Below are 23,238 nucleotides of genomic sequence, written 5' to 3'. Positions count from 1 at the left end.
CTTTTTTCATTCTTGAAGTGAATTGATTTATAAGTGAATTGATTTTAAGTGAGGTAGGGCTGTGCAAGGTCACCTGTCTCACTTTCCCCTCCAGTCATCTAAATTCAGTGCAAGATAGAAGTCAAAATGACTGAAAATGACCCTGGATGAAATGGAAGACCTTGACATTTTTAAGCTAAGATCTTCAACAGGTCTTTGAGGCCATACCCATTGAGGAAAAGAATTTCCTCTTTCATAGAGTCCAAAAAAAAAAAAAATAAAGGAATATAAATAAAAAATTAATTAATCTGGGAAGGGAAGCCCCTCAGGGTTTCTTATCAAAGCAAAAATTATTATTATTTACATTCAATCTGAGTCGATCAGGACCCAAACAACTATCAAATGGGGCTTGATCTAGAATGGTGGCTAATGAGAATCAGATTGGCTTTGGTTTAAGGCATGATCCTTAAGAAAGAAATCTAGCTAGTAAACCCAACGATCTCTTGGAAGGATTCAGATTGCAAAAGAAAAAAAAAAAACACTTTTAAGAGCATGTATAGGAAAGGAAAGAAGGAAGAAGGAAGGAAGGAAGGAAGGAAGGAAGGAAGGAAGGAAGGAAGGAAGGAAGGAAGGAAGGAAGGAAGGAAGGAAGGAAGGAAGGAAGGAAGGAAGGAAGGAGGGAGGGAAGATGGAAGGGAGGAAGGAAAGGAGGAGGGAGGGAGGAAGGAAGAAAGGGAGGGAGGGAAGGAGTCTTCTAACTGACCAATTCCAGTTTGTGAACCAGCTCTATTCAGAAAGATTGTTTGTCCTTCCTTCTTGAAGAGGACCATGATATCAGGGAGGTGATTCTATGACATGCAAATGAACTGGATTTAAGTGAGGGAGGGCTGTGCAAGGTCAACTGTCTCACTTTCCCCTCCAGAGCCATCTGCCAGTGGCAAGATATAGGTCAAAATGACTGGATATGGCCCAGGATGAAATAAGAGACCTCGAATTTTTTAAGGTCTCAATTTAACTGAGGACACCCCCACTGAGGCAGAGAATCTCCTGTTTCACCTGGTGACACAGAAAGATGGTAACAGAATTCAGGAGTTCCACTCCTCTCCACTAAAAAAAGTAAAAAAGGTGTTATTTTTGCCCACTACTTGGTATATCATTTGTATATTGAATACTCAAAACATAGACACACTCCTTACCCTCCTTTTCTTTTCTAATACACCCCTATCAAACCTCAAAAATCTAACTGCAGGTCAGCATCTTCTAAGTGTGTCCATTAAGTCCCTGATCAGGTCCATATCCAGCTCCCCACTCTCTCCTGTCACAAACTTTGAGACAATTTAAAAATATATATCTAATCCCTTCTCTCCCCACCCCAATCACACAATAAACAGGCAAAGGAAAAAAAACAAATTGTGTGTGCGAAAAGGTGGGGGTGGCAGAAGCATGGGAAAGCGAGAGAAAACCTCTAATGAATTCAAAGCCGCTTTCCACCACATTACCCCCATCCGCTCCGATCTGTCTGGCTTGGAGCAAAGTTTCCCAAACTTGTAAAGAACAACTGCTGCTTTCTCTCCCCTTTGTTTTTCCCCTCTCAGGATGGAAAATGAATTTCGAGCATCGCTCTGGAGCCTGCCAAGTAATTGGAAAACATGTTGAACAATTTGTTTGGTTGGTTGGTGGAGTCTGGCTTTCTTTCTTTTTTTTTTTTCTTCCTCCCGTTTTCTGTGAAATATCAATTCCACTTTGCCCGCTTTCTGGCTGCTGGTTAATCAACTCCACGCGGAGCCCTTGGTCTTACACTCAGGTTCCTCTTACATTTCACTGGAGAGAGAGGGGAGGGAATGGAGAGAGCTTACTTTGGGTTTTTCTTAAAGGCGTCATCTCCATTTTTCTTCACTATTTTTCAGTCCTGGGGACAACTCTTCTGGAGAAGCCTCTCTCCTACTGCCCCCTCTACTTCTCCAGAATTCACAGCAGAATACAAAGTGCAGCTGAAGTCCTTGTATAACTCAGACACTTTCAGTCTCTTAAGATCATGGGATTTAGAGTTAAAGGGGGCTGAAAATCATTTATTCCAATCACCTCGTTTTACAGGTGAAACTGAAACCCAAGGGCAACAGCTAGTGGGGCTGGAATTAGAACCTGGATATTCTGATTCCAAATCCCGGTGTTCTTTTCAATAACGTTTTGATTTCCAGAGAGACTTATTATTTCACACCCCAAATGACCCCCTTTTTCTCTATCCCTTTTGTCTGCCATTTGAGCTACTTTCCTTAAACATTTTATTCTGTCTAGAATATCTTCTTTGATCTACTCTGAATCTCTCTTGCCTTTTACTCTATTCTATCCTATCCGTGCCCTTCCCTTCCCGATGCCCAGGCCATTCCCAGATTGAGCCCGCGTGCTATACTACCCAGAAAGCTTGCTCTCCACGGGCCCCTTTCTGCTCCCTCTTTTCTGGGAGTCAATTCTCTTCACTCCTCCGCGAGCACTGGCACGGAGAATCGGCAAAGGGAACTGAAACAGAAAGGAGATCTGTTCGTTACGTATTAAATAAAATATACTGTATTTCAGAGCTGTTGGAGTGATGATTTAAACATGAAGTCAAAGTCAGTAATGGTGTTGTCAGAGCTGTAATGTTAACACCGATCAATAATTCACCGACATGTTGCAACTGTGCCTCAGGCGGCAGAGTCTGCCTCCGGCAGCCATCCGAGCTTTCCCTCTCAAAGGTTCTTACCTAGTTGTGGGCCCAGGTGACTACATTTCAAAACCTAAAGCTTGCTCATTTTCCTCGTTCCAAAAAGTGAGTCACATTCTCGTCCCCTGTCCCTAGTCATGAAATCTAGAGTCTTTGCAAAGACCCCTCTACAGGCTCTTGGTTTGCTGCTGACCTTCATCCTGTCCTGCGGACTTATTCTCTCTGTGTCCTCGCTGCCTCAGACCTACAGGACAATTCTCTCCAGCACCACCTACTGTTCCGGGCTCGGTCTTCCACCAGAATCCCCAAACTATCATTCAACCCTCCCCCCACACGCACTTCTCAAACTGACTCACTCCATCTGCCACTACTCTCCCACCCCACCTCACTCCATCCTAGTCTTGGGCACAACTTCCGAATCCTATATTCCACTCCAATTATTTATGCTTTCTAATCCTAGCCTTCCATCTCACAATCTGCAACAACCCACTCTCTAAACTCCAGCCATCTTGAGCCAAGATCTTTCTGAAACTAGTCTCAAAGAAATAAATATCAATTATCCCCACCTTCTTTCAAATGTCACCTTCTTCATGACATCTTCACTTTCTGTAATGAACTTAACCCCTCTGAGATCACGGATCAATTTATTTTACACATAGTACACTTATGAAGTTTTGTGAATGAAAGGCATTTATAAATTGAAAAATGACTACAATAATTAGATGGCCTTGGAATAAGAAAGATGCAAGATCAAATCCTACCTCAGACACTTTTATTAACTATGTCCTTAGATTAACCTTTCTCAGATTCAGATTTCTCATCTGTAAAATGAGGATAACAGCACCTACCTCATAAAGTTGTTAGGAGGATCAAATGAAAGAGGATAGAAAATGCCTTGCAAACCTTAAAGCTCTATATAAATTTCATTATTATTATTATTTTAGTTATCTCTGTAAAGTTATCTTATTCCTTCACTAACATGTAAACTATATGAGGACTGGGACTGTGCTTTATATAAAAGTTACACCACCATCCCCATTTCTACTAGAGTGTTATAGTATAGAGTAGTAGTTTAATGTTGGTTGGATTTACATGAATTTGTCTAATTAGGGAATTGCAGAGGTGAGCCCTCAAAACTCACTTAGTTTAACCTTTACTCAAACTAAAAGTCTCCTCTATATATAGTCATTCAGTATCTACCCTATTAATATTATGGGTGTTGGTTATTATTATTACTTTTATTAGAACTGTGTTTTCTACAACAATGTGGAAAACTTCTAGTGAGAGACTTCATCTACTAATACAGATGAGGCACATTCTCTGCACCTCTCATTCTTAGAAAATGACCAAGGGCACTGAGATGTTAAATGACTTGCCCAGGCAAGTATATACCCACAAGGAGGTCTTGAATTCAGGTGTTCCTGACTCCAAGGCCATCTCTCTATTCACTATACCAGAGTGTCCTTCATTAATATTCTCATTGTTCTTTGTCTAAATATTTAGCTTTCCTCAGCCTACCACCAAACAGTCTAGTTACCATCTTTCAAGTGCTTCACTTCCTTTATTAGCCGAAAATAACTTGATCATTTCTCCCCTTATTCCCTCTAATCTCTAGTAGAATTTTAGTAGTTACTTCTACTACCCATTTCTTCCCATATCAATACATCTACCCTTAACTTGCATATGATTAAATAGTCATGTCTTTTGTATTTCCTTAATGTATTTGTACATTTTCTCTACATCCTCTGATGTATATATGTGTGTGTGTGTGTACACCTTTCTTTCTATAATATCCTATAAGAATCCACCTGCATTTAGGAACTTAATGTTAAGAATAAAGATATGCATGATACTTGACACACAAAAGAGACCTGAATGGTTCCCACCCCACATTTCTCTTTATCCTACTCTGCCTCTCTTCCTCCTTTCCCTCTCCCTCCTTCTCCTTTTTCTTCTTCTTCTTCTTCCATCTCTTTGTCTCTTACTTCCCCTCTCCCACCCTCCCCTCCTTCTCTCTCCTTTTTCTCTCTCCCTCTCTCCCCTCCCCCTTCTTCCTTCCTCCCTCTTCTCTCTCACTCTCTCCTTCTCTCCCCTCCTCTCCTTTTGGATATATGACCCACAAAGCCTTTATTAGCTCTTTCAGCTCCATTTAGCTACACAAATGGCTTGGTCACAGCTGACTGGTCCCAAATTTGCCAGTGATTTTATTTTAATTCACCATGGCTCAGTCCCTTGTGTAATACAGGTAGAGGCAGCATATTTGTTCCCAAACTCTCCTCCTGGGGTTAATCATGCACAGAACAAAACTCCATTTAAGCTACTTAATGATTTCATTTCCACCCAAGGTTTGAAGTTGTTGTGGCTATATTATTAATGTCTCTTCCTACAACATTAGATGACTGCATGTACTCACACACATGTATTTGTATACATATATGCCTTACATCACAATAAATTCCAAAAGCAACAAGCAATAGGTATCATTTGGTAGTTCAATCACAAGCTTCAAAGACCTTTTTTCTAAATATCATGAAGAAACAGGAAACTCTATGCAATACCTTACCTTCTACAAAAAGCCTTTCCTGAATAATAGCATTTATTATTAACACTTAAGAATAGTGAAATTGCTTCACAAAGATTTCATTTTATCCTCATAGTCACTGAGGTGTAAGCACTATTATTTGGCCCATTTTATAGCTAAGAAAAATAACTTGAGAAATTAAATTACTTGCCTAGGTACACACACCTAGTGTCTGAGACCAGATTTAGACTCAGGTCTTTTTGCTTCCAAGTCCAATGCCGTATCCACTATGCCACCTACCTTCCTATAAATCCTGACCTTTTCTTTCTCCTAGGCTCTCTCAGTATGTACTGAGTCATTTTACAGTCTATTTTACTTGCCACTGTGTCTATATTTCTTTATAAATGTTCTCAATTGAATACATGCAGATGAGTGTAATCTCTAGAGAACTAGTCTGCAAAGTTCCTCAAAGATAGAAACTCTACCTTAGATAATCTCTTATGGTTCCCCACATGCCCAGCACTGCACAGACATCTCTCCAAACCTCAGCACTCAATCTCCATAGCACACTTGACTGATCACCTCTCCCATTTTGACACAATCACTTCTATGGAGAAACAGTACCATCTGGTGGTAACTAGCAAAATGGCCTATGAAACCATTTCGTTTATCCAATGGGGCCCTTCTCCCCTTAGATGCGAGGGGGGAAAGAGGGAGATCTCTAAGCTGGAACAACGAAGACGTTTCTCTCCAAATCAAAGGGGATTGAAAGATATTGGAAGCACAGCCACAGACACATAGCGAGGTGTTCTTAAATAGCATGTCTCTTTATTTAGTAGTTTAATGGGAAGATGCAAATGTCACCACTGTCACAGTTATGGATTCATCAGATGGATTTTCTTCCCCAGGACACGCTGCACTGGTCAAACATCAAGGTTAGGGGGAGGAGGACCTCAAGTGCAGGTTTTTCTATGAACCTGAAAGGACATCAACCTGGAGGCCAGAAGCAGACAGGATAGTGAGGACAGAATTGAGGTAACAACCAATCATAGGGTGGACATTTCTCTTGCCTCCTAAACCCTGCACCTGAGTCTTAAGAGACAGTTGTAGAAGAAGCAAATATATGTATATGTCATATCTTCTCTATTGGAACATAAGCTCCTAGAGGACCCAAACTATTAATTAATCTTTATATTCTCTCCACTGATTGGCACAGTGCTTACACATTACAGAGAAATCACAGAAAACAAAGAATCCTAGAGTTGGAAGGTTTTCAAATACCATCATCAAATGCATAAATACTCTCTATAAAATTAATTCTATTTCTTTCCATATAACAAAGGAACCAGTCATTCAGAAACTGTTTGAAGACATCCAGTGAGTACCATAAGTAGATGCCTCATAAATATTTCTTGAATGAATGCTCTATAATAATTTTATTTTGACCTTATATTTTGTCAAATACTTTAGTTTACTTTTCAAAGTACTGCCACACAACTGTCTCTCACTATTTCATGTATAATCATGTTTCTATGAAGTTACAGAGGAAATTGAAACTGAAGCCATGAGAATTATTTACATCCAAGGTTCCACACCTGCTTAGTAGCAGAGCTGAGATTAGCACTCAAGTCTCCTGAATCCTAATCCAGAGAACAAAAGCTTCTGTGGTCTTGATTTTCAATAAGTTTTTTTCTTAAAAACAGGCCCTCATGGTCCTTCTGATCTTTGGGCTTTTAAGCAGGTGGTTTTAGAAAAATCTCTTCTATTATATTACATCATAGAATCAAAGACATTTACATGAATCTTGCTTTAGAATTCTTCCTGGAAGCAGAGAGATGAATAACGAGATAAACCGAGTAACTACATCCTCCCTTCTCACTAAGATCTTTTCTCCAGGCAAACCAAGAACAAACTAGTCTGCTCCCAAGGAATGAACCACACCTGCTTCCTTATTACCCATTTTAGTTTTTACTAATTCTTGCCTTCCTTTTCTCCACCACCTCCAATCTCCTCCATCTCTACCAAACTGACCTTTATCGTTTGTCTCACCTGTGGATTCTAGCAGTCTGTGAATGAGGGTTGAACACTGGGGGCACATTCAACCATAACTTGAGACACGCTGTAAGAGAGAGAGATGGTATAAAATGACAGCAATCATCAGGGATATCATGGGGCAAGAGACTCTGAGGGAATCACAATGACCAGATACTTGGAGTTTCTTAGTGATCTTACTTACACAGCAGGAAGATTGGTCCAAGACATGGAGTTAGGAAGAGAGAATACACAGGGTAGGAAAGGAAAATGGAGGCCAATTGAGCTGTTTCTATAGAATGTAAAATATACCAGGCAACAAACTAAGAGGCTTGTATAAATCTGTTGTTAGACTAATTAGATAGTGACTAAAGAGATCCAAGTCTTTATTACGAAGATTTGATCCCAACAACAGAACAGATTATTTTCTCTGAAGCTTAGACTTTTGGGTTGCACTATGAACATTCTTACCCCCAAACCAGGAAACCATAAAAGTTTTATTGAAAGGAAATCTCACCTTCTTCTCACCTGCTCTATCCTCTCCCGCATGGCCTCATCTCTCACTTCGCTTGGGACTTGGAAGATACGAGTGTGACTGTAAAATGTCATTCAAACATTTTAGTTTTCAAGTTTTCTCTATTGTACCACTCAAGAGGAAAGTGCTAAAGTTGGATTATAAAAATCTGTTGCCTTGTTCTCTTAAAGGTTATACTCCCTTATGGATCCCTTCTCAGAGTATTTTTAATGTATGAAATAACATATATGATTACCAAGGAAACTCATTATATTGAAATAGTAACACAAAATATTTCAGTAAGTTCAGGAATTCCCAATTAAGAATCCTTCAACTATTTTTTTAAAAAGCTCTTGACCAGTCAAATTTCCCTGAGTGGTGCAATATCCTCAATTTATCAGCTTATCAAATGGTTCAGGCAATTGAGTACATTGCTCAATCATATTCTCCCATTTTTCTATTATGATATAGAAACCAGAGATCTTGTATTTTCCTCAGGTTTCATAGTATGCAAGTGATATAACAAAAAGAAATTCAAGCATCCAAATCAAAATAAATGTTCCATGATCCTTACAATTAAAATTAAGTCTTAAAAAAACTCAGGGGCATAGAATCTAATGAATCTCAATTTCTTGTAGTGATGGTTAGGAGTGGTGACAGAAAAAATTCAACATCACAGGTAAGGCACAACTCATCGAAATGTTATTTTCTTAAGTATCACTGGTTATTTTTTGAAACAACAGAAGCCAACTGATCCTATTATAATGTGCTTATTTTCCCAGGTCTCATTCATAAACTTTCCACAAGTTGATAGCTGTCTAGCAGTCTACAGTAGGCTATCTACCTAACACAATATGCTTTCTGCCTCCCTAACCTTTTCTCAAATTGTTCCTGCAAAATAGAAGGAAGCCCTTACTTTCTCCTCTCTGCTTATCCAACTCCAAACTGTTCTTCAAGAACTAGCTCTATCTTTACAAAGTTTCTGCCATTAAATTTTCCTCCACCACCCTCAGGCAAGATTACACTACTCTTCTGAATTAATAACACAAATTATCTCTTTTTTTCACTTATCTTATCCTACACTGTTCTTCCAATATCTTGTTATTTAATTTTTCATGTGTATGAGACATAATACAAGCTTCCCAGAGAAAAGGGTCTTTGTCTTTTTATGTCTTTCTATTCCATATGATATCTAGCATAGCACTGCATAAATTAATAGGCATTCAATGAATATTTTGCCAGATGAATGTTAAAGTAAATTAGTGTATCTTAAGTGAGTAAAGTCAATCTGATTTTTTTTAATTGCTATGGAGAGGGAGAGATTGCCTATGGAAAATTTATAGTTTATAAATATGTTATATATATGCTAATATATAATATACAGCTATATATTATGTAATATACATATTTATTAGATAAATTTAGGTTATGTAACTTAGAAGATATCTCTGATTTAGAGCTAGGAAAAAATCTAAAGATCAGCTATTTCCATCTCATTTCACAGATAAAGAAACTGAGGTCCAGAGGAGTTAAACAATTTGCTCAAGATCTCACAAATGGTCAGCATCAAATGTCAGATGTGAATTCAGATCTTCTGACTCCAAAATCAATACTTTTTCTATTGTCATAATTTCAAACAGTCATAATTCCTCATTATCCCTATCCCTAATATCTAAAAGAAAAGTATCCATATACAAGAGAGCTGGCCTCAGGTAGAGATGTAGTAAGCAGTTCTCCAAAGCTGTAATTTAGAGATCTTGGGAAGCCTTTGACACTTCAAGAATCTGAGGAATCAAATCTTTGTTGTGAATGTTCTCCTCCATTGCTATAGTTCACCAACCCCATCAATGCCTTTGAATTTGGTGCACTCTTGTTTTTCCATAGATTGTCCAAAGAAGATCTCATTGGAGTGCTAGGATTTTTCCTCTAGATCTTTATTTATCAGAAATACCAATGTATCACTTTAGCTATTAATCTGTACACCTACCACATAATCAACTCACTTCCTTTTACAATTATACCTTGTCTAGTATCCCAATGCCATTTATCAATAATAATTACTAAAATAGGAAGCTGCAAAAGAGCTTTGTCTTTTAGGGTGAGATGAGATGTGGCGACACGACATTCCATGCTCTCTACCTTTGGAGTAGATGATTGTCTCCCATAGGGTGGTGTCTCTATTCCCCTAACCACTACATACATAGTTCAGTGACTGCAACTTCTTCTACCCCAATCCATACAGACTGCAGCTGAGTCTGTAGTGCAAGCTCATACACAAAAAGTCCTTGTTACAGGTTTATCAAAGAATGCAATGAATGACATTATTATCTAAAAATGTGATAGAAAAGACCTCAGTAAACTGATCTATGCTCCTATTTTCTCATTTGTTTAAAAAAAAAAACTTTGTCAGAATTATCTACATGTATTTTGAAGGTAACCTTGATGAAAATATGAGAGTATGATAAATGGCATTTAAGAAGTCAAAAAGAATGAATAGGAAAGACCAAGTACACATAATTTGTATGTATACCATACATAAATCAATTTTCTACATAATTATAAGGTTAATCAAATATTGCAGAGAGGACAAGATCTCACTATTTATTGCTTGTTAACTATAAAAAAACACATTTGACTCAGTAGATAAAATAACAAGAAATCCTATTTACTGACTCTTTGATTAGCAAGATATAGTGAGAAATAAAATAAGGAAATATTATACACACACACACACACACACACACACACACACATGTATATTACCCAAAGGTGTTCACCACTATCAGGAGAACATTCTGTACATGATCCAAATGAAAAAGAAATTCTTTGACAATAATGATGTTTCAGTTAGTAAAAAGCATTATATGAAATGTGCCAAATTCGAGACCATTAAAGGATTTTCTCATTGAGATACAAGGTTCTTCAAAATGAGTTTAACAGTCCAAGAAAAAGCAAAATAATTAGAAATGCCTATTGTCTAGACGATGACATTCAATTGAAAGGCCAGTCCCTTGAATTGGCAAAGTGGTACTTTTTGCAGATGAGCACTGGTCTAGAAAGGTAATTGTAATAAATTTGAGGAATTGTTCAGTGCTAAATCTAAATCCTAAATTGGCCCCAAATAGGAAAAATATTTTTTTCCTAAAAATATCATCCTGTGATATTATATGTCGCCAAATCTTGGAACACCACAATCTTCAAAAACATCAAGAGTTTTAGGTGATCCAGGGGGCAAGGTAGATATTCCATACAATGACTTAGGCCTAAGAAGTTGTATTAGGATTTAGGACAAGTGGCATATCATAGACAAGTATGGTGTGATTGGAAAAAAAAATGAGTTTGATTATGTGGTAGGAGTACAGGTTATTAGCCAGATTGACACATTGGTACTTCTTATACAAAAGACCTAAAAGGAAGATTCTAGCTTTTCAGGGAGAACTTCTTAGGAGGTATATAGAGAGACAAGAATAGTACCAGACTCAAAAGGTATTGCTGGGGATCGTGAACTATAGCAATGGAGGGAACAGTCACATCAAAGATGTGATTCATCAAATTCCTGAAGTGTCAAAGGCTTTCCAAGATCTCCAAATTAAAGCTTTGGAGGACTGCTTACTACATCTCTAGCTAAGGCTAGGTCTCTTTTGCATGGATACTTTTCTTTTAGGTATTATTAGAGACAACGATAATGAGATTTTGCATTTATTAATTTGAATCATGACTGTTCCAAAGTTTTGAAGTCAGAAAACTTGAATTCAAATCTCACATTTGATGCTGACCATCTGTGAGACCTTAGGCAAGTTGTTTAACTTCTCTCTCTGGCTCTCAGTTTCTTCATTTATGAAATGAGGTGAAAGAAGATGATTTTTGTTTTTTTTTCCTAGCTATAAAACAGAGATCTTACAAGTTATATAAACTATAAATATGTATTTTACAAATATGTAACAAACACAAATATAATATGTACTTATATATTATATAATATACAAACATATATATATATATATATATATATAAATTATATATTTAAAGAGCTCTGAGAGCTTAGCCTTGAGGGACACTGGTCTGTAGGCCAGAAAAATGCATGGGAATGTTTGGAAGAAGTATGGAGATTCAGTTTGAGGGCTAACAAACTTCAAGACAATATTGCTAGGGTATGGGAAAAGGAGAATGGAAAATTCTAGCCTCAGGCACTAAGAAGCCTCTTTTCATCTCTGTTGCAGATGAGGGCTTTGACTTTTGCATTTTAAGAGCTTATTTTCCTTTAGCTTTTAAAGTCCAATGACTTCTGAACAATTCAGGTGCAAAAATAAGAAAAATTTGAAATTGTTTTGAAAGCATAAAAGGTGGGGGAGGGACTTTTCTCCCATGAATCACTTGAAAGCTTAGGATAAAAAAATGACCCCTAGAGATGGAACAAAGTTATGAAAAATTCCAATCCAAAGCACACTTTTCTGGAAAGCAGAGAAGAAAGAAAAGATACCTGAGAATATTAACTAGTATAGAATTCAGAGGAAAATATCTTTCTTGTGGCCAGATGCCTCTCCCTCTACTATTACTATGGGGTTTTTTAATCTCCTAGAGGGGTAAATGGGTATATTTTTTACCTCCATCTTATGAACTGGATCCGTGTTCTCTCCTCAAGGACCTCTTGGCTCCGATTTGCTGACAAATCAGATTTTGAAATATGATGTTTCACCTAGAAAATCCAGACAAAAAGTATCATGATTTCTTTTCAGGGAATGAAACAAAGTCAAGCCAATCTCTCCCTACAAATAGCCTTCCTTGGTCTCTGTGGATGTGCTCTAGGGAAACTACCTCTTAGTCATCCTCATCTTTTTTTATTATCAGTCATTCTTTATGAAGTCCTAGTAAGTTTGTAAGAATATACGACTGAACCACACACAACCCCCTACCCTCTCTTCAACCACCCACAAATAAGGGAGAGGCATGATTAATGTTTAGGTCCAGCCTCTTTTCTTAGCCTGATCTTCTCCCCCCCAAACTCTTGCCCCTGTTACCACATCTCTTGTCACATGCACTTCTTGACCATGAGTTGGAGGACAGTTTGACATCTTTTGTTTGATACCTTGGGAAGCCTCTTCTTCGGTCTGAAACATAAGCAGATCTTTTTTGAGGCTTCAAGAACCTCGTTGAGTTCTCAGATATATCCCATTATTCCCCAAACAATTCCTTCTGACATCAGTAAACTGAGAGAGTATAGCCAAAACTCATACTTGAGAATCTTAGCTAAAGCTCTTCCACCCACCCCCGGAGAGTTATCTAAGAAATTTGGTGGATAGATCTCAGCTCTAGCTTTCTTTATCAGCAGAGCTCAATTGAAGATAAATGTTGATATTGAATTTCTTGGTGATTCACACAAAGAAGCATGGATCCCTGACCCCACTGTAGATCCCTCCCTAGGTGGTCTCTAACTTTTATAAATGGGGATACCTATTCAGAGGGCTTCCTAACCTTTTTCAGCCAGTGTTGCACCACTGACACTGCCTCGCTTTCCACAACTTCAATGTCCTAGAAGAGATTGAGCAAAGTTAGATTCCACTCACTCCCCCACAATTCACACTCAATAACTACTTCCCAGAAATTCTACCTGAAGCAATCCCACTTACCGAACTGGTTTTTGGTGGGAAGCAGAATCCCGCTTTTTGCCGGGCTATTATGTACACAATCCATGTTGTAATAATCATCCTTTGGCTCAGGCCAGGCCTCCTCCTTAGCTCCCTCCTTCCATAGGAGCAACCTTGGAACTCCCATAGGGTAATGGGGGCAGGGATATTGTGGCAAAACTCCAGTTTGATTGGCTGACCAATGATGATGTGACAATGGTCCCCCTTGTTCTCCTGGGTGAAAGGGAGAGGAGTGATATGCCTAGCCATGGGCTCTTACTGATATTCTGAAGTTTTCTTGTTATTATTTAGCTTAGGGCAGGTTTCAGATAAGAATCTGAAAGAGACTGCCAATAGAATAAGATTTAACTATTTGGAATTTAGAGGATACATCATGGAGAGAGATCCCCACCTTATAATCACAGGGAGTTTGAAAAAAAAAAAAGAATCCATTATCTCCTGGAAAGAGTGATTTTATCTAAGCTAAGTGATCCAAGGACAGAAGAACCATTTAGGTCAAAATTGATCTCAAGAGTCTTACTCATGTCTTTCCCTATTCTTAGAGGACAAGTGCAACTGATTATTTCCAAGAGATAGTTTAGAACATGCAAACAAAAGTCTAAAACAAAAAGGGAAAGGAACAATCCCTCTGAAATTATTCTGAAGTTCCTTGAGACAGAGCAACTACAAAAAAGAAGCATTCTGGTCTATTTCCTCTGTAATATCTGCTTAGTGGTAGACTAGTAAAGAGTAGCTAAAGTGGGAATGGTTTCTAAAACCAGTTTCTAAAGACTCTGGACACACAATTGCTCCCTCCCTGAGCCTTCTTTAGAAAAGTATAAAATATATAATTACCCTATAAGCCACTTTATTGACCTTAAAGCAATTCCACCCTGGGCTATTATCCCATGTCTTTCACCATTATAGGATTTGATGTTACAAAGGACCTTACAGGTCACCTAGTCCATATCTCCTCATTTTACAATACTGAAACCCAGAGAGGTTAATGAATTTTAATCAAGGTCACACCTGTAATAAATAGTGGAGCCCATATCCAAACTCATACGTATTCATACCTGCCCCAACACATTGACCTCAACCATATGCAGAGTAAGGGCACAGTCCTGCCTGACTTGGCCCTCTCTATAGCTTGACCTTTCAGCATTAAGAGTTAAACAGTTTTTTACTTCTTTTTGTCCCCAGTGATTCCATTTACTATTGACCATATAAGTCATTTAGGTTTCTACTCTGGGAAAATGAACCACTCAGTATAAGGAAATCAGACTTCTTTTGATTTAGAGCTATCAATAAAACTTGACTCAATCACAATTTATTTTAAGATTCCACATCTGTTGACTGAGAGCAGTTGCCAGGTACACTTTTTGGTGAGTAAGTAAAATTGACTGGTTTGACATTCTGGTGCCCCAGTCAGTTTTATATTTAAAATTCAGTAAGTATTTTTAAAATGTAACTTCTCCTGATACATGAGGAATAAGAATAAAAGAGAAATAATGTATCATCAGTCATCATGTTTCCTTCTGTGAATTCAGAACTATTCCATTTTGAGAATTACTCCATTTTGTTCACAAATATATGTATGTACTCTCCTAATAGTGCTTGCAACTTAAGTAACTCACACTAGGATGTAACATATTTTTCCCTTGCCTACCAATACCAACCACTTTTAGGTCCTGGGACCTATTTTCATGGTTTAACTCAAAACTGTTACCTGTGATTTTAGTGAGAACAAGGGGAATGGGTGGGAGAGATGATTTAACAAAAGGAGTTTCTTTCAGTTATACTTATAATATATAGTATATAGTATATAATATATACTTATAATATAAATAGTTTCATAATGTCATCTTTCATTCCTCATCCATCACAAATTAAAATGTTGAACTCTAACTGGAGCCCTGAAATCTAGGATTTAAGGAAAGTAATACACAATGAATGTGTTGATTAGACAGATAACCCAGTGTCCTTTCAGGCTAAATCTTTCTTTATCCTAATCTAATAGCTTTGATTTGGCTTATTGGAAAATATTTTAATGCTGTACATGAGAGGCTCCAGCTACATCATTCCTGAGAGCTCCTTGAGGGTTGAAACTGTTAGTTTTTGTCTCTGCATCCTCAATGACCAGTGACTGGCACATAGCAGATGCCAAAGAAATAGCTGTTTAAACTGAATTGAATAGGAATTAATTTCAAAGATCTCACACTTTTAAATCAGGATACATAGTTCAACTGGAACACAGAATGGGTGTTTAAATGAAACAGAAAATAAAACAGGCAACCCACTGCCTATGATTTTAGGAGCAGAGGAAGGGCTCAGTTGTCCAAAAAATTATGTTAAAGGCACACACTTGCTTATATATGAAATCCCACTACAAAGGAACAGTCGTTATAAGAAACAAGTGACCACTTGGTAGCACAGTTTCCTCATCTGTAAAAAAAAGGTAGTAGGACTAGATAATTTCTAAGGTCCCTTTCAGTTCCAATATTCTATAATTACATTGTTTGTGGAAGAAGGATTTATTTGCTCTAAAGCAGCAGTTTTCAAATTGTGTCCATAAACTTTCAAAACCCTTTCAGAGGGTCCAAGAGGACAAAACCATTTTCATAATAACACTAAGATATCCTTTGTCTACTAAAACACTCCTTTTTTCCAACTATATATATCTATATGAAGCCAGATTTTCTGCATATACTTCAACCAAAACAACATATATCACAACAGACTGAAAGTAAAAGCAGGTATGAGAACTCAACTCTTTTCTATTAAGCCAGATCTTTTAAAAATTTACAAAAATATACAAAATAATCCCATTCTCATTATTTTTTATTTTCAAAAATATAGTTATAGTTCATTCAAAATTGTTAATGTGTAATGGATTTTTATAATTCTAATTAATTAGATTAATTAGAATTAATATTTTTCAAGTTTTAATTTCTAATATGGGTAATAGTAATATTATCCCCATAAACAAAAGCTCTTTGCAATCCTCAATAATTTTTAAGAGTAAAAAAGGGCCCTTAGATCAAAATGTTTGAGACCCACTACTATAAATTATCAGGGATTAATGCCAGATTGCTTCCTAAATTTTGGTGTGATTAACTTGGAGGACCCAGAAGTCCTATAGCATATAAATTATAAGCCAGAGAAAGAATTTATAAAAAGATATATAGAATTTCTATTTATATAGATATATAGTATATGTTCATATGTATGTGTGTATAAATATGTGTGTACATAGATATATTTTTATATATTTATACATATATATCTACAGGTAAATGTAGACATAGGTACTGATATAGAGATAGATAGATAGATAGAGATACATATAGATAGATATAGATACCTATTTGTGTCTAATGGAAGCCATCTCTAGAATGGAGGTAGGGAAAGGGAGAAGAGACAAAAAAAAAAGGAAAAAAGAAAGGTAATTTATATGATAATTTTATTATATATTTAAAGGGAATAATAACTTGTATACAATAGATTTGCAGCTTCATGTGTAATCTTTTTATTATACTACGTTACAGCATAATAATACTTTATTATATGAATCAAAAATAAAATAATTGGGGGGAAAAGAGGAAGTATGTTGTGGGGGGGGGAGGAGGGAATGGCCATGAAATATTGGAATTAGAGTCAGAAGTCTTAGGTTCATCATTGAATTATTATGTGATATTGGCAAATAACAACTTCCCTAAACCGCATTTTGTCCATCTCTAAAATAGAGATAGTAAAATCCTCTCATGCCCACTTTATATTTGTTGTTGTGAAGATCAAGCGAGATAACAAATGTAAAACAAATCTTGGGGAAATGTTTGCAAATATAAGTTCAGAATCAGCATCAAATTCAGCATAAAGGAACTTCTCCATGCCTCAAAATATTTCTTTGACTAATCCCATAGAATCACTCTCTTAAACTATCTTTACAACCTGGGTTAGATCCTCATCTGGCCTGCTGGTTTTCATTTTACTGGGGTGTGGCCACTACATATGCTACAATTTCTTGGAGCCCTAGGTGAGAATTGAATGCTCAGGGATCCCAAAGGTGGATGACCATCCCTGAAAAGGGCTTAGCAAGCCCTCACACCAAAGGTTCTAATCCTCCTTGAACACCCATATACCTCCTTCTAAAGAGGGCCTATAAACTGACTTCCCCATAAATCAACTCAGCATCCCAGTGATTTCCCCAGACCAAAACCAATTTTTTGGCTCCCATTCCTTTATGCACATGTTTTCCCCTTATAGAATGTCAGGTTCTTGAAGGTAGCAACTGTCTTTTATATTTGTATCTACAGACACAATGCCTACCACATGGTAATTATTTAAGCTTTTTCTTTCCTTCATTCATTTAACCTTGCTGAAATGCTTTAATCATTTTGCTGTAGTACCAAACCAATCCCCCTATTAAAAGACAACACTTATGCTAAGATTGGGAGAGAGTAGGGTTTGCCAGCTTAATGTTAATGAGTTTAATTAGATGCATTTTCCTTTGAGAATAAGGAACTCTTTTTTAAATGAGGGATACAAATGGGGAAAAAAATCCAGAACTACATAACCAAAAGACAATACTATTTTTTTGAGGAAAATACTTTTTAAAAAATTTTCTTTAATACAGAAAAGAACTGTAATTTTACTGTGTGGCTATCCCATCCACTACCAAAAACTTTTCCATAATCTAGTAAATAGCCTGCCGTGACTGCAAAAGGAATAAAACCAACCAAGGGCAAGCATCTCTGAACTTAGCAGAGCTGGTTTTCTAACAGAAGAAATGCAGTTCCTTCAGGCTGGTCCCATAGCTGAAACCTTTCTAGCGAAAACCTGGTCTTTGCTGCCCCCAGACAACCAAGATTTCTCTATGACACAATAATAACGGGGAACACAAAACTCTATCTTGTGTAGACAAATAAAAAATATACTTTCATTTTACAGCTTGGTAAACAAGGGGGGCACCTTATACAGGGCCTTATTTACCTAGTTTTTAAAAAAAAATTAAGAGGAAGAAAGAGAAAAGGTAAAAACTAGGAAATGAAGAGAAAGAGATCAAGTTCTAAACATAGGGTACCATGATATAACATTCCTATCATGTTCCTCTTCAACTATCCTACTTAAATACTTGTAAATGTACCTTTTGGTTTGTAATTCTAGGCATAAATGGAAATATTAATCCTTGGTGCTTACTTTATAAACCAAATGAATTAGCTTACTGTAGAGAATAGGAATTTTGACTTTAGGTGAGGGATGGATAAAAAGGACGAGATAAGCAAACCTGAAATATGGTAAATTCTCAGCAGTGGGAGTCTTTGGACAGACAGCAGGTAGCATAAAAGAATCCAGTGGTTTGGGCATGGTGGACAAGGATGGAAAAGGTCATTTTCGTGAATTGATAATGAAGTTCCAGGCAGAATGTACAAAGGACAATGAAGGGAACACTTATTAAATCAAGCTATATCACCTAAATCAAACCTGTCAATCAATTAAGTATTGTACCCAAGTATCTTTCACATCTGTACAGGGAATAGAAAATCCAAGAGAAAACTTCTATTTTCCAATTTTGCCAAAAGCTTACCTTAAGACATCACTAAGATTATCATCTACCTGCATTGGGTAACTCATCTACAGAGCAACCTGGATGTAATTAAACCATTAACTTACTTTCCCACATTTATTAAAAGAAACCCTGATTCATAATGTGCATGTGCTTTTATGATTTTTAATATCAAAAAATGATTTAAAATTAAAAAAAATCAAAAAATGGCTTGATATGGGGGGAAGGTGGTAAGGAAGGGACAGGTTAGTGGGTTAAATCATCCGTCAAACCCAGGAACAAGGAAATGGAAGAAAATGGTGTCAAGCTCAAATAGAAATAGGGGTCTCTCATATGTTCAGAAGGAGGCAGCTAGATGGCTCAGTGGATTGAATACTGGAACTAGAGTCAAGCCCCCCTGAATTCAAAGCCACTCTCAGACACTAGATGTGGTAATCATTATTTAACCTTTTGTCTTAATCCACTGGAGAAGGAAATGGCAAACTACTCTAATATCTTTGTCAAGAAAACCCCACAGATAGTATGGTCAAAAAGAGTCAGACATGACTGATGAACATGTTCATAAGGATCCTGTGGGCCACATATTGACTTAGTTATAAAATGTATTCTTATCGATACCTTATTCTGTTTTTATTTAATTTGTTAAGCATTTCCCAATACTGCCTCCCCACCAGTTTTCACACTTTAATTTGTTTGAGTGCACTTGGGTATGTTTGACACCTGGTCTGGTCTTGGTATTAGAGGAATAGTTTAAATGAACTCAAAAAATTCTTTCAAGTCACCAACAGAAATAAAAAACAGAAGCTTTTTTTTTTTAGCAAATGTTTATTTATATCAAAATACAAAACATTTCTAAAGCAGAGTAATGTTACATGAGGAGCAATTCAATGCTAAACTTTTTTTTAATCAGTTCCATAGACTACTAGCTCACCCACAGCAACATAAAAGTTGCGACTCTCCCAGAGTTCCTTCACTGGGCACACTTACCACTCTTTGATTTGTTTTATGTGTCTGCATTTTTTTGTCTTTTTTTTTAATCCAGTCTATGAACATGCAGTGTTACTGGTGATGAATTGTTTAGTACTCAGCAAGCCTGAAAATATCAGCAAGTGGAGCCTGGGACATGTGGCCTGAGTTAAGGCAGGGCTACGACTTCTCCCTCCCAGCTTTATTTAGGGAATTCACTTGTTGGTTTCTAACTGGCAACAGTCTAAGGCCAAAGGAGTTGAGTCCTTGGCAGCCAGAGCCGGCTTTATTGCTTAGGGCCACGGAGCCAGGCGTGGCTTAGGAGCTGCCTCTAGTAATTGCCAATTAGGCTAGCTCTTCGGTGATAGTCTGGGCAGAGGGTTAGGACAGCCAAAGGGGTTCTACCTGGATGGGGAGACAAGTGGAATTGGCCCATGCTAGAAAGGACAGCTGAGAACAGCTATGTTATCTCCTTCCCTAGAAATTTTTAAGAATGGGACGAGAACTGCAGGGGTCTGAAATTGGGGGGAAGAGATACTCAGAATGACCCCTGAAGGTCACTCATTTCCAGGCCTAGAATTTTAGGATTTGGTTGTTGGGAGGCCTTTGTTTAGAGTTTCTGGGGATAACCAGACTGGCTGTTCTTAGCCCACCTCCACTCCCATATGAGCAAAAAGGCAGGGAAATTATAAGGACTACACTTTCATCTTCTCTCAATAACTTCTCCAACTCCCATAACTGAGGCCACTTGGTAAACCCACAATAAATCATCTAGCACCCATGGAGTAAAGTGCATACACTCACACACACACACACACACACACACACACACACACACATACACACACACATGCACCCCTTTCACATCCAACTCCAGGAAAAGTACACTTTCATCACCACCTGCTCCCTTATCCAGGGCTGGCTCCCCTTGGCTCCACAGGCTCCCAAGTTCTGATCCCAGGCTGGGTACAGCTGGCATTCCCAGGCTTTTGAGAAGGGGAAAAAGAGAGCAAGGATCTCAATAGAGACAGGTTATACAGAGCACGGAATAAGTTCATATAAGGCTTTGGTACAGCACCGAGTTCGTGTTCTGGTAGTTTGTATTTCTAAGTTTGTTTTACAGAAGAAAAAAAAAACTTACTGAAAAAATAGTGGTTTCTTTTTTTTTTTTTCAATTTACTTTTGAGTTACATACCTGAAGTTCAAAAGTTAACCCTCTAGTTGCCATTCAGACTCACATTTTATGTTGTTCTGCTGTGTGCAGCTGTGCAATTTGTTGTTTAGATCTTTAAATTTTAATCAACGTGCACCAGTCAGCAACCAATATACCATGAAGTCAGCCACCCACTGCAACTAATTTGAAGCCCACCCCCCACCCCAAAAAAGAGAAACAACAAAAGCCCTTCCCTGTTCCCTCCCGCCCCCCCTCCTTCCCATTCCCTCATCTCCCACCCTCTTCCCCAGAAAAAGAAAAAAAGACAAAATACAACAAGTTAAGGAGCCAGCAGAACGAAAGTGATCGATCTAGCCGGCCTCTTCGGAAACAGCACCATAAAGCACCCTAGCGCAGTACGTTGTAATACTAGACATTCAAGAAATGGAAACGAGGTTTAAATGGTCTTCACAAGAGAGTCATCTGGCATTGATGGGTGGTGACCCCCAAAATAATTCAAAGAAGAAGAAAAGGAAGAGCTAGAAATGAGAGGCAGAGACAGAGAGATTCCAAGATGAAAAAGAATATCACCCAGACTCCCCAAACTCATCAGGACTAGAAAGGATGTGAATGGCTGCTGGGCCCGAGGTACAGAAGGTTCTAAGGGGGTCTCAGGAAAAGGTGGCATTTGGCTGACCCTACTGCTTCTTCCTCTCTGATTTTGTGTGTCTACAAGCTGTGGGGGCAGGGAAGGACATTTTTATTTAAAATGCCCAAAGGGCGTGGGGTAAAAGGATTATATGTTGAACAGAACTTTTCCCTATGAAAAAAAAAAACAAAAACAAAAAAGAAGTCAACTAGGAACTAGGGTGATGTAGAACAGTGATCTTCCAAACTAGTGTCTGTAGTAAAGGGCAATTAGAATAAGCGTATTGTTGACACAACTTCCCACCCTTTGTCCCTGGCTCCTTACACAGAAATCAGAAGAATCAGTCCCACAGAGTATTTAAAATTGGCCTCCCATGTTGAAAAGACATTAGTAACTGGAAATACTCTGCCCTACTCCAAAACCTGACACTTCCGACTCCAATGGAAAGGATAGTTCCAAGGACCAAGGCCACGCCCAAAGAGCATCCTCTTGGTCAGGCCCTGAGCTTGGGAGTTAAGCAGGAGACGGTGGAGGAGAGGACCTTGAACTTGGCTGCAGACTATTTGGCATCTAAAGGGTCAGTCATTTACAGGCAGAAAGTGTGCTCTGTGAAACAGCAACTTTCCACAGTCTCCCCTTCCTCTGGCTCACCTTTTTATTTTTCCTTAAGAAAAGAACTTTGCTGAAAATCTGCTCCATGGAGCAACGAAGAACCTCTTCTGCTTCCAGCCAAAAAGAAAATCAAAGCAAAGCAAAAAAAGGGGGACAGAAACCCACAGCTATTCCACTTCAGCTACAGCCTGAAGATCAGGCTCATATCCTAGACTAGTATATGGTGGAGAAAACCCTACCCATTGTAGGAAAGCAATGCACCAAAATCCCATTACACCAAATAAGGATGGAGAAATGCAGCAAATCCTGTCTGGCATGGGGCTGCTCAACAAGAGCAAGCCTAACTGCCTGCATCCCTGGTCAACAAAGCAGGATGACAGGAATCCCTGGAGTAGGCGCCCTTGTTCATTCACCACTTTACGCACCTTAGGTGGGAATGAGATGCGGTGGAAGAAGGGAGAAATGGGATTTCTGTGCTGGATTTTCTTTTTTTCTCTTTCTGCTACATTCTCTCATGGGGATGGCCCAAGGCCGGGGCCCTGGATAGTGAGAGCAAGGGAGTGAGGCTATTCTCCCTCGGAGATCTGGCTAAGACAACCAGAGTATTTCCCCTTGAGAATCATTTCATCTCTTCATTCCTCTCAAATTGAAAGCCTCAAAACCCAGTTGGTGAGGATTGAGAGGAGGGGCAGAGAGTCAGGAATTCCTCTACCTCTGTCCACATGTAGGTTGGCAAGGAAGAAGACTGTTGTCCTGATCTTTCCTGGTGCTTTGAGGAAGAGATTCAGCTTGTGAGCCTCCTGGAAGCCTAACGATTATATGTTCTAGGCATGGAATGGGACCTAGGAAATGGAAAATTGCTCTCCTCAGGAGTAAAAGCAGAAGTGGTAAGATAAAGGGAGGAAAACCATAAAAAGCCCTT

At 38.2% G+C, this 23,238-nt stretch overlaps 1 protein-coding gene across 3 annotated transcripts; it reads right to left on the bottom strand.

Annotated features, from left to right (window-relative positions):
* Positions 1 to 1,600: 1,600 nt before the first annotated feature.
* On the bottom strand, positions 1,601 to 13,538 carry SPATA19 (spermatogenesis associated 19). Of its 3 annotated transcripts, XR_001120754.2 has the most exons (8): positions 13,374 to 13,536; positions 13,219 to 13,275; positions 12,765 to 12,854; positions 12,351 to 12,442; positions 7,750 to 7,827; positions 7,251 to 7,320; positions 2,393 to 2,496; positions 1,601 to 1,800 (listed from the first exon to the last, which is right to left on the bottom strand). XR_001120754.2 is itself a non-coding variant. In XM_031960882.1 (7 exons), the coding sequence occupies exons 1-6, from the start codon at positions 13,449 to 13,451 to the stop codon at positions 7,300 to 7,302; spliced, it is 405 nt and encodes a 134-aa protein (XP_031816742.1). In that variant the 5' UTR covers positions 13,452 to 13,538; the 3' UTR covers positions 6,008 to 6,194; positions 7,251 to 7,299. The 3 variants fall into 3 exon arrangements, 2 of the variants coding, with proteins under 2 accessions (XP_031816742.1, XP_003764468.1); XM_031960882.1 differs by lacking the exons at positions 1,601 to 1,800; positions 2,393 to 2,496 and adding an exon at positions 6,008 to 6,194 and having other exon boundaries at positions 7,761 to 7,827; positions 13,374 to 13,538; XM_003764420.3 differs by lacking the exons at positions 1,601 to 1,800; positions 2,393 to 2,496 and adding an exon at positions 6,008 to 6,194 and having other exon boundaries at positions 13,374 to 13,535.
* Positions 13,539 to 23,238: the final 9,700 nt, after the last annotated feature.

Source organism: Sarcophilus harrisii, chromosome 3 (genome assembly GCF_902635505.1).
Source record: "Sarcophilus harrisii chromosome 3, mSarHar1.11, whole genome shotgun sequence".
Classification (NCBI taxonomy): domain Eukaryota; kingdom Metazoa; phylum Chordata; class Mammalia; order Dasyuromorphia; family Dasyuridae; genus Sarcophilus; species Sarcophilus harrisii.
The sequence above is the reverse complement of the archived record's forward strand: the minus strand, read 5'-3'. Positions and strand labels throughout refer to the sequence as shown.